The sequence below is a fragment of the Sander vitreus genome, chromosome 7, assembly GCF_031162955.1.
Source record: "Sander vitreus isolate 19-12246 chromosome 7, sanVit1, whole genome shotgun sequence".
Lineage (NCBI taxonomy): Eukaryota > Metazoa > Chordata > Actinopteri > Perciformes > Percidae > Sander > Sander vitreus.
In genome coordinates this window covers 21,372,634-21,385,070 of record NC_135861.1, presented here as the reverse complement: position 1 = coordinate 21,385,070, position 12,437 = coordinate 21,372,634, and the positions used below count along the sequence as shown (strand labels likewise).

Here is a 12,437-nt window from a genome sequence, read left to right as displayed (position 1 = left end):
GAGAGCCACTATCCAGGATGAAACAACTAAGATCCTGGCAACAAGCCCCTGTATGGCATGTACCACCGACAGATAGCAGAAGTGGCTGATATTGAGAAATCATACCAGTGTCTGGAAAAGGCTGGTCTGAAAGATAGCACAGATACACTAATCATGGCAGCACAAGAACAAGCTCTGAGCACAAGATCAATAGAGGCCGGGGTCTACCATACCAGACAGGACCCCAGGTGCAGGCTGTAAAGATGCCCCTGAGACAGTCCAGCACATAACAGCGGGGTGTAAAATGCAGGCAGGTACAGCATAGCTGGAACGCCAACCAAGTGGCTGGTTATGAACAATAACCCCCAAACGTGGACAGTGGCTCCAGCAAATTTCGAGGAACAACATCTGAGATCTCTGTTCAGAAAAGCGCAGTCCTAGGAACAGTTAAGCTACTGCGCAGAACCCTCAGGCTCCCAGGCTGAGGACCCGAGTTTGAAGGAAGAGGACCGCCCAGGATGGGGTGAGTGGGAAATGTTATATATATTGAGAAACATGATAGCCCATTGGTTCACAAACTGGGGTACATGTACTCGTAGGGGTAGCTTACATGAAGTGACATAGGGGTTACACAAAAAAGAAATTCATATAACAGTGCAGCGTCAGGGGTTATCAGAGATGGTTTAGATAATCTCTGGGGTTATGAAGAGGTAGGGGTGGCATATGGAGCTGGAGGTTGAAAGTCTGAAGGGGTACATGACTGTAACAAGTTTGGGAAACACTGATATAGCTATAGGCTGATTTTAATAAACATGTAACGTAAACAAACATTTGTACAAACTGAGAATAATATTGAATGCTATCGAATGAGCAGAGTTTTTAGGCTACTTTTGACAAATTAACTTGTTAGTGCTCTCAGGTGGACAAACTAGCAAGCAAGCGTGTCTTTGGCATTTACTGCAGTTTCTTGTTACTTCTCGGCCGACATATATAAGCTATATTTACCAATACTGATGTATCTGTACATTTTGCTCATGTTGGGAGTTGTATGTTTTGTGTTTTGTTTAAAGAATTAAAAAAAAATATTAATCACAAAAAAGAAGGCCCACCAACCTTTGGCACATTTCACCATTTCTATTGATAACTATTCACACAATAGAGAGTGAAGACTGCATTCAAGTAAACATTGTGAAATTAAATAGATTTAGCAGGCTCAGGTACAGCTTCTTTCCAGAGGCTGTAACTCTGCTGAACAAAACTTCTACATAACTGCACAGAATACTGTACTCAACCTGCATTTTGGTATTTAATACTTCTTTTGCACTTCTGGTTGGATGTCAACTGCATTTCATTGGCTCTGTACCTGTACACTGCTAAATGACAATAAAGTTGAATCTAATCTAATTTAATTTAAAAGTACAGAAATAAGTTAATGTATTGTACTGTGTTGTCCTTTCGGTCTGATTATGTTTTTAAGTAAATACACTTTGCTTTTGTGCACCACTTTTCTGGCTCCATCTGAAAGTCAATAGTTACAGTAATATATTCTTGCTTGACATGTTTTGGAAGAGTGTTCCTTCCCCTTACACACACAGACTCAACTTCTTTTCTCTGATTCTTTAGCCTATTTTTAGCCAAACATCCAATTTGACTTGTGTGGTATCTGACGATTTACACTTTGACTTAAGATTTGGTATAAGGAGATGCATGAACTTTACCCCACTTGTATTTTACAACACTTGTTCTTTAAATAAACACAAATGTTCCATTAAAAGGTTGCAAAATATCCACAGCTGTACATTGCCCTTGGGTGAGGTTTTTTTTTTACTTCCTCCCTAGGCTTACTGGAACACCCCAGAGTGTCTAAATCTAAATAAAGGCTCTTTTTTAAATCCTTTTACCAGATGAGTACTTTGGACCTTTCTTCTTTTTTGAACTATTGTGTACCCTTTTGAAGAGCACCTTCATTATTTGTTTCAACCTCCTGACCTTTTCTCTTCATTGGAAGTATTTTTGAAAATGTACCAAGACTCTTTACACATATCCAGGAAAGGGTAGTTCTCTCTAGGACATGCTGTGTCTTTTTGTTTTGACAGAACAGAGCTGTAGATTTGTTATTCTTTCCATGTACTAGGAGCTCAAAGGCACTTTAAAGTCAAATGAATGAGGAAGGACATGTTTTGAGTTGAAACCATGCACACTGTGTAGATAACTCCCAAGTGGCTGACATTGCTTAAATGTGCATGCAGTATGTTCTTTGTATAGTTCCTGTTTAAATTCTTGATACCCCTGCATGTTTTGTACATACCCCAAGAAGTTGATTCTTGACAAATAAGTAGGCTATATGGTTACATATATCTCTGTACTTCTGAGAGAACAGGGGAATACAATGTAAAAGCCTGGACATCTGGAAAGGGGAGGGCCTGGAGAACCATATCGCATCTGACTGAGCCTCCAATTGCAATGGGGAAATTGTTATGCAATGAGAAGAGGGAGGAAGGCAAACAGGTTGCTTATGTGAGAAAAATCCAAGCAGAAGAAAGAGAAAAGTGTCCGAAATACAGCAGAGAAACCAGCAGCATTCAGAATGTCATTTGATCCGGACAAGGTATGTCTTTAATTTAATCTAAAGTCTAAACATCTTTTTTTCAAAGGGCTACTTGTGCTTCACTCTCAAGTGGGGTTCATTTCTTGGTAAACATGTAATGCTGAGGAAAAGAGAATGGACTTGTGGACAAAAGTATTTTAAAATGCAACTTAACACTAAATCTTTGAGTACACCATGTCCTTTTGGTGAGCTATTTGTTGTTTCTCTCCTTTTAAGATGACATGTAGAAGTAAATTTTTTTTTTTTTAACATTCTGACTTCTGTGTCTGCAACTGACCAGTGAACAATCTTTGCATTCTTTTCCACACAGTCAAATTGCTGCAGTTCAATTACTCGCACACAATGATCATACGCATTGTTTGTTATGATTCTTTTCTCTCTCTCTTTTTTCTATTAAGCTCCCTCGACCGGAAATATTTGATTTCCATGGAGTCTGCATGACTCACTTTTTCACAGACAACTGGGAGAACATTCAAAACTTTCAGGCCCGGCCAGATGATATACTTATTGCAACATACCCCAAAGCAGGTCAGTCCATGAACATAAAGAGCAAATATAAATGCTTTATGAGCTCATAAAAGATGTGTGTTGCAATGAGGGGGTTGCGATAATTTTTTTTCTCTCTCTCTCTCTCTCTCTCTCTCTCTCTCTCTCTCTCTCTCTCTCTCTCTCAATCTCTCTCTGTCTGTCTTTTAGGAACCACATGGGTGTCCTACATCCTTGACCTGCTGTATTTTGGTCAGATAGAGCGTCAGACATCCATCCCAATCTTTGAAAGAGTGCCTTTTTTGGAGATCATCGTCCCGTCTTTCGGTTCAGGTTGATCAAACATACATGTACATGCATCACAAAGATAAAAACACTTATTGAACCTTAAGTGTACTGTGCAGGGATTTAAACTTCATTAAACATTACTATTGTATCTGAAAAGTTTGTATGCCTTTATTAGTTTATTAATTATTAAACTATTAGAGCATTTTACGGAATCAGGGCTTTTGTAAGTGGGGAAATGGGTGTTGGACTTTCTTTTCAATCGAGTGGAGAGCGACACTCCAAACAGCCAAGCAGAAAAATGAAACCCAATATGTAAAATCATGCAATATAAAAACTACAGCAAACAAATGTACCCATTACGTCTGCCCTGTGACACTTTGGTTACTCCATCTTTACCTCTTCATACAGGAAAAGACCTGGCAGACAACCTCCTGACTTCTCCTCGACTCATTAAAACTCACTTTCCATTCCAGTTTGTGCCAAAGTCCTTTTGGGAGCAAAACTGCAGGGTCAGTAGTTTGTGTGTTCTTTGCATTATATCAACTACAAGTAAGTCCCCTTTGGTCGCCCTTTTCCCCTGACCCTCACTTTACTCCTGAGACCTTTGCCCCTGCAACTCAGCCCTCTCCACTGCTTTCACCTAAAACCTCTCCTGATCCCCCTTGACCCTCTTGCCCCATCCCTTGAAAGTATATATCTGAAAAAGCAAACACAACTCACACATTATATGGCAGTAACAATAGAATGCCTTTATGGCCATTACACATTACACAACTAAATTTGCTGTGGATTTCCTGAGTAGGTACAGTATCATTCCAAACATGCTTGCACGCTTACACACCACATACACACCACATACACACATACAGTACACGCACCTATCGTGCTGAAAAACTAATAATAAAAAAGAAAGCTACAATTTGAGTAGAATTTGAGGCATGTCTACCACCAGTTACTACAACAAACACTTGGTGTGTAAAAGTATATTATGTCTCATGTAACGTTGGTCTTCAGATCATTAAAGCATTTTTTTTTCTTCTGTAGATAGTCTACGTGGCCCGCAATGCCAAAGACAACATGGTGTCTTATTTTCACTTTGATCGCATGAACAGGATTCAGCCAGAGCCGGGAGAATGGAGCAGCTACATCCACAGATTCATGGAGGGAAAGAGTATGTATGATGATGTATTTTATTGATACAGAGATGCATGGATTTTTCCTGAATACTACAGTGATTTTATGTGTTGGTCTGTTGCTATGCAGTGGTGTTTGGATCCTGGTATGACCATGTGAACGGCTGGTGGAAGAAGAAACAGACTTACTCAAAACTCCATTACATGTTCTACGAAGATCTGATTGAGGTAATTTAGTTGTTGTTCTGTGTCTCTTCCTACTCAGGCTACCTTTCATTTCTAGCTGGTAACAATGCATTGATTGAGACAACTGTGTTTCCAGGATACTGGACGGGAAATAGACAAACTCTGCTCCTTTCTTGGTTTGTCTCCTTCAGTCGAGGAAAAGAAAAGAGTTACAAGTGGAGTGCAGTTTGACAATATGAAAAAGGACGACATGGCCAACTACTCTACGAACCTTGTTATGGACTTCAAAATTTCTCCTTTTATGAGAAAAGGTAAGCTTTAGTGTGTAACTTTTTGACTTCTGAACATCTGTTACATTCAAGCCATTGCCAAATGAGCTGATACAAAGCTAATTAAGACTTTCAGCTCCTTACAACTCTCTGTATTTCTCAGTATGGCTATGTTCAGAAGATTTAGTCATCCGGCAACTTTGCGCGCAGAAACTCTTCTGAAGAGTTCATCATGTTTTTTTAATCCTCCGTGTGTTCCTTGGCTACTACTTTGTGGAGGAGCGGTGGGTGTTAAGTGTGATCACGGAAGGCTTGTATCATGTGGAGGTACCGACAGAATTGTTGTCATTACTTAGAATTTCTCATGGGGGGGGCGACAGAAACTACGCACTATAGCTTCAATGAATAAATAGTTAAATGTGTGTGACAAGAAAAACTAAATCAGTTCTCCTCTTTTAGCTAAAGAAACAGTGATTCTCTCTGTGGTTCTGCAGGGAAGGTTGGTGACTGGAAGAACCATTTCACTGTGGCCCAGAGTGAACAGTTTGATGAAGACTACAAGAAAAAGATGAAGAATTCTACACTTCAGTTTCGCACTGAAATTTAAACAGGACTGGACAGACTGTGTATATTTGGAGATGGATCTATGACGGACTGGACATGTGGTATTTCTGTGAAAAAATCAAGTTACAGTTGCCTCTAATGCAGTGATTGTCAAAGTGGGCTGGGGCCAGGGGCTCCATGACAAGTTTTCTGATTCATTCATTTAAATTATCATAATGTAGGCTAATGTTTTTTTTCAAAAGGCTTTAGAGTTCCACAGATAATATTTCAATTCTTAAATCTATAATAGTTCATAGATTAATTTCATAGATTTAATATTTCTTTCATAACAAGAAAATGTAGCATGTAGAAAAATTAACCAATGATGTAATTGGTCAGAAATCCTTAAATAAAAAAATGTATAGTATCCTGTCCACCATATTGTCCACATGTACAGTCTAACTCTTCAGAAGAATGAAATGTTAATGTGTATTAAAGAGCAGCTGTATGACTAAACAATTTACATTGATATTCTCGAATGAGAGCAAGACATTAGTCCATCCATCCATCTTCATCCGCTTATCCAGCAGGGGACCCCAAACTTCCCTTTCCCGGGCCACATTAACCAGCTCCGACTGGGGGATCCCGAGGCGTTCCCAGGCCAGGTTAGAGATATAATCCCTCCACCTAGTCCTGGGTCTCCCCCGAGGCCTCCTCCCAGCTGGACGTGCCTGGAACACCTCCCTAGGGAGGCGCCCAGGGGGCATCCTTACCAGATGCCCGAACCACCTCAACTGGCTCCTTTCGATGCAAAGGAGCAGCGGCTCTACTCCGAGCTCCTTACGGATAACTGAGCTTCTCACCCTATCTCTAAGGGAGACAGCTACCCTCCTGAGGAAACCCATTTCGGCCGCTTGCACCCTGGATCTTGTTCTTTCGGTCATGACCCAGCCTTCATGACCATAGGTGAGGGTAGGAACAAAAACTGACCAGTAGATTGAGAGCTTTGCCTTCTGGCTCAGCTCTCTTTTCGTCACAACGGTGCGATAAATTGAATGTAATACCGCACCTGCTGTGCCGATTCTCCGACCAATCTCCCGCTCCATTGTCCTCTCACTCGCGAACAAGACCCCAAGGTACTTGAACTCCTTCACTTGGGGTAAGGACTCATTCCCTACGTGGAGAAGGCACTCCATCGGTTTCCTGCTGAGAACCATGGCCTCCAATTTAGAGGTGCTGATCCTCATCCCAGCCGCTTCACACTCGGCTGCGAACCGATCCAGTGAGTGCTGAAGGTCACAGGCCGATGATGCCATCAGGACCACATCATCTGCAAAAAGCAACGATGAGATCCCCAGCCCACCGAACTGCAACCCCTCTCCACCCCGACTACGCCTCGATATCCTGTCCATAAATACTACAAACAGGATTGGTGACAAAGCGCAGCCCTGGCGGAGGCCAACTCTCACCTGAAACGAGTCCGACTTACTGCCGAGAACCCGGACACAGCAACAAACTGACTGTACACAACAAACTGACTTCTCTATTGTTGATTATTCTAACACAACCACTGTTTTGAGAAATATCTTCTCAGCAGGGTGAGTGGGCCACTTTGAACTGTATGTTTTAAAATGTGCTGCACATGAAAGTTATTTGGTAAATTTATGATTGACTTAGCAAATATTTTACCAAGCCATTTTAACAGTTAAAGGTGCTGTAGGTAGGATTGTGAAGATCCAGGATTTAGCCAAAAAATTTGAACATCGACAACTTCTCAGTCCCTCCCCCCCTTTCTGCTAAAGCCCAAACGGTCTCCTAAGCCCCTCCCCCCACAAGGGAGAATGAATTGGTGTGCATGAGCAGTGATTGACACACAGTTAAACACCCCCCCTGGCCCTGATTGGTGCATCTGAACAGGGAGCTGTGGATTTTTGCAAATCGCACTACAGGCTGTAGGTGGTGCCAGAAGAGCCAGATTCCTATTCATGTAGTTCTACTTGAACATAGGGTCAGTTTCAGCAAATATAACAGAACGTAACAGAACGTTAGTTCTGTTATATTAACTTACTATTAGTTAACCCTAACTAATAGTAAGTCTTACCTACTGCATCTTTAACTGGGATTATTGTTAGCTATTTTTTAAAGATAGAGGTTTACACCTCATCTGGAAAATATTCAACAGGAGTCAACCAGTGCTTTACTTAAACACTATTTTGAAATACTTGTACTTCAGTATTTCCACTTCCTGCCACTTTATACTTTTACTCCACTAGGCTACATGGGAAAGATTGTATTTTTTACTCTACTACATTTATTTGATAGATTTAGTTACTATGCAGGATCAGATTGTTCATACAAAATATAATCAACTAATAAATTATGATTATTATAGATTAAAAACCCATAATCAATTGAAATCAGTTCCTCTTTCACCAGCTGCAAGTGATGCTTACACATGAATTCATCACTAATTATAATCTAATAATATAATGTTCATTTTTATGAAATGAGTCATTCTGCATAATGAATACTTTAACTTTTGGTACTTGGTAGTACATTTTGATGCTAATACTTGTTGTACTTTTAGTTGCAATAGCGTCCCACTGCAGAGCTTCAGGCTCGGGCCCATCTCTAATGACAGGACCCATGGTGGAAAATCACACGTGTTAAAGTGGAAAATCTCAATAAATAACTTTTACATTATATTGTGCAGTGTATTGTATTATTGTATTAATAGATAAATAGCCTAAATACTTTAGTATATATTTAATAATTTTATCACGTCCATGCCACTGTATAAGTAAGCTAGGCCACACAAACTCCACCAATAACACCAAGGTTCGGGCATCTGGTAAACAAGTCCCCTGGGCACCTAGGATGGTGTTCCAGGCACGTCGAGCTGGGAGGAAGCCTATTATACATAGCAGTTTCCTAATGTTAAATGCTACCTTACATAGCAAAGCTTAGCTGTAACTTAACACAACAAAACGCCTAGTACAGCACAGACAACATATATGATCAATACTAACACTTTATAAATCGTGATAGTAATACAGAAGTGCCACTGTTTTGGGTGTCTGTCATTAAAACTCACTGCACTGAACGTCTGGCTGTCACTTAAAAACTCATTAGCCAATGGGGACGCACCTCTGAAAAGACCCGCCCATGCAAGAGGTGTATGTCAGGCAGTGCAATCAAGGGAGCTGGGATCATGACTGCAAAGCTGAAAGAGTCTGATGCAGAAAGAAGCAAAAGGGAACTGTAAACAAAGTTGTACGTTTTACTTTTTAGAAGACAATTTTTTGCCTTAGTGAGTGATTTTTGTTTGATACTTAAGACGTGTTGGTTGAATATATTGGCACAAATCTAATTCCACAGATCAGGGGCTGTCAAATCACATCTGCCTTATGCATTATATTTTTTATAATGTCCTGTTTTTTTCTTCAAATTATGCTCACTTTCCAGTGGGGTTCAATTAGACGCATAGTCAGGAAGAGGAATTCAGATCCTTTACTTAAGTAAAGGTAGCAACACTATGAAAATACTCCGCTACAAGTAAAAGTCCTGCATTCAAACCTTACTTAAGTAAAAGTATGTAGGTATAACAGCAACTGTTGGGTAGTTTAATTTAGCAATGCATCATATACAAGATCATGTTTGTAGCGTTGTCGCTTTCCTGTGAGAACCACCTATCTCCAAAAAGTCAACTTTTCATGCGCTTAGAAAAACAGCCCTGTTTTCAGCTTTTTAAAATTCTACCACTGCTCATAGTTAGCTAACTATAATTGTGAGTAATCCTGTTTCTGTTCATTTCCGTTGCTGTTTTCTTTCCTAGTTTCTTTTGGATTCTTAAGTTATTGTTGTTTCTCTCCTTTTTTATTTTTCTAAGACAATCTAACGATCAGATGATATACTTATTGCAACATACCCCAAAGCAAGTCAGTTCACACACACACACACACACACACACACACACACACACACACACACACACACACACACACACACACATACACACACGAACATGAGGTGCTTTGCTTTATACTGTAGTTTGGTAGTCTAAAATGATCTTAATTTATTAAACCAAATTCCCCCTCTGGGGGGATAAATAAAGGATTATCTTATCTTTATTTATTGTTTATATTATTATATTATCTTTTTATTTAATTGATTATTGTCTTTCTTTTAGGAACCACCTGGGTAACCTATATCCTTGAACTGCTGTATTTGGTCAGACAGAGCGTCTGACATCCATCCCTATTTATAACAGGATACCTATGTTGGAGGCCAGGATGCATCTACACAGCTCTCACAGATCGTTTCCCAATACTTGAAATACTTACGTTTTTTTTACAGCCACATGGACTAAAATGTACATGCGGCCGGAACAGCATAATAACAGAGAAACTCAGATTAAAACACACACAAAGGGAGTGTGACTTTATTCTCTGCTCAGGACGCCATTACTCCACCATATCTTTTCATGGCAAATATTTGTTTACTGCTATATTAATGTTCTGAATATGTACAGCCCCTTTAATAATAATTGGTGCATTTATCATCACCATGATATCTGAATGTTTAATGTGTAGTTGTATTGTCTTATATTCACCACAATGTAGTATTCACTGATTTACTGTAGACTGTTTTGATGATGTACAGGATTGGGGCCTTCTCCACCCATGTACAAAGGAACAGACCATCTGGACAACCTCACCATCTCTCCTCGACTCATTAAGACTCATTTTCCAGTCCAGTTTCTGCCAAAGTCTTTTTGGGAGCAAAAGTCCAAGGTCAGAAAAGCCTTAAGTACAGTATCAATGGCTGAAAATTGCCAAGGAGATTATTCAAACTTCCCACACAACAGTGTTTTTGTTTTTACATACAGGAATTATCTAAGGACTTACTACAGATCTTTACTAGGTTTATGTCTCTCTAACTCTTACATTCTTGTTAATATGTTATAAAAACAAAAACAGTGTTTAACAGCAAATCAATTTCAACACCATGTAAGATGTTTTATTTCATGTGAAGGCTGAATGATGACAAAAGGAAACAGGGACATCTAATGAAGATGATTTATGATCAGTTCTTCATAAAAAACACAGGCGTTTCATGTCACATGCAATACTGCTCTTCAGATAATGTAAGTGTTTTTCTGTTGTGTATGTAGATAGACTACGTGGCCCGCAATGCAAAGGACAGTGTGGTGTCTTATTTCAATATGGAACACATGACCACATTGCACCCAGAGACTGGAGACTGGAGCAGCTACCTCCAGAGATTCATGGAGGTAAAGAGTATGTATGAAATACTGTAATTCAGTTGCTCGTATTGGAGATACACAGATTTCCTTCGCATTCCTTCAGTGCTTTCATTTATTGTTCTGTTACTTCAGTGGTGTTTGGATCCTGGCATGACCATGTGAACGGCTGGTGGGAGAAGAAACAGAGTTAGAAAAAAATCCATTACATCTGATCTGACATTAGATCTGATTGAGGTAAGTTACTGCGGGTTGTCTTTGTGTGTGTGTGTGTGTGTGTGTGTGTGTGTGTGTGTGTGTGTGTAATTTAGAGTTCTCATACTAATCAAGTTACTTTTTCATAACACTGCTGTAGGTGGTAATATATGAGAACTATAATAGTGCAATATTTTACATCTGACCACGTTTCCAGGATACTGGACGGGAAATGACAAACTCTGCTGCTTTCTTGGTTTGTCTCCTTCCGCTGAGGAGAAGGAAATAATTATAGGCAAAGTGCAGTTTGATGCTATGAAAAAGAACAACATGGTCAACTATTCAACGTCGCGAGAGTTGGATTTCACAAAGTCTTCCTTCATGAGGAAAGGTACAGTAAATACATACATGTGAGATGACATAAAATCAGATCTCCACCTTCACCTAAAATACCTGTCTGTTTTTTTGTGGTTCTGCAGGGAAAGTTGATGACTGGAAGAACCACTTCACTGTGGCGCAGGATGAAAAGTTTGATGAGAACTACAAGCAGAAAATGAAGAATTCTACACTGCACTTTCACACTGGAGTTTAGAGGCTGTGTACTTCTGTGCATGTCCTGAACTGTGATTCATTTGATAATAATGTTGATTACTGAGTCAGATGATACATTCGATTGATAAAAATATTGTCTAATTAGTGTGGCAATTCTTATTGTGATGTCAACTAATGACTTTCATATGTTTAACCCTTGTTGAATCTCCTTTTACTGTGTTCAAAAATCAGTGTTATGTCACTCATTTGTGGAAATTATTTAGATTGAAGTTGACTGTATTTACATTTTTGCTGTTAACTGAGCGCAATCAACAACAGTCTCTGGGAAACAATATCAGTGTATATTTAACCATTGTAAAAAAAGAATCATCCACGTGTTTCAGAAATAATTATGTGATAACACACACTCACTCACTCACTCACTCACCCTTTGGCAGATGCTTCCAATGCTCTGCAGACCAACCCTAAAGATGGAAATTTACATTCTCCTTTGTCTCAAGTTACTTAAAAGTCTACTCCCTCTGCCCCACGGCAGTCTACGCTGCAATAAGTTTGTTATTTTACTTTTATTATTATTAATTTTATTTACAGTGTCAATTCATAACACAAGTTATGTCAGGGCACTTTTTTATAAAGAGGTGATCTAGACATAACTTAAGGCATTCTCAGTTGTTTTTGATACCCTGCCTTCATGACGACGGTAGGTGATATAGCAGTATCAATGAAAAAAGTCTGAATGCATTGATCTTGTATGCTCGCTGTCAAAGTATCTACTGCTATCAATGTGTTTTAATCTAAATCCCACAAATAAGCAGAAGTAGGTAGTAAACAGTTGAGTTGCATATTTTTTCAGTGCTAAGTTATTTCAAGATACAATGAGTAACATAATTCAATATTTTTCAAAGGCTATCTAAACATAATAAATGTATAGCTGT

At 39.4% G+C, this 12,437-nt stretch overlaps 1 protein-coding gene and 1 pseudogene across 1 annotated transcript; both read left to right on the top strand.

The window, feature by feature from the left end:
- Nucleotides 1-176: 176 nt before the first annotated feature.
- On the top strand, nucleotides 177-7,464 carry LOC144521053 (cytosolic sulfotransferase 1-like). Its single transcript, XM_078255300.1, has 9 exons — nucleotides 177-502; nucleotides 2,360-2,587; nucleotides 2,986-3,115; nucleotides 3,284-3,406; nucleotides 3,770-3,870; nucleotides 4,406-4,532; nucleotides 4,625-4,722; nucleotides 4,817-4,991; nucleotides 5,444-7,464. Exons 2-9 carry the CDS (start codon nucleotides 2,567-2,569, stop codon nucleotides 5,554-5,556), a joined length of 888 nt encoding a protein of 295 aa, XP_078111426.1. The 5' UTR covers nucleotides 177-502; nucleotides 2,360-2,566; the 3' UTR covers nucleotides 5,557-7,464.
- Nucleotides 7,465-9,145: 1,681 nt separating this feature from the next.
- On the top strand, nucleotides 9,146-11,542 carry LOC144520210 (cytosolic sulfotransferase 1-like; annotated as a pseudogene).
- Nucleotides 11,543-12,437: the final 895 nt, after the last annotated feature.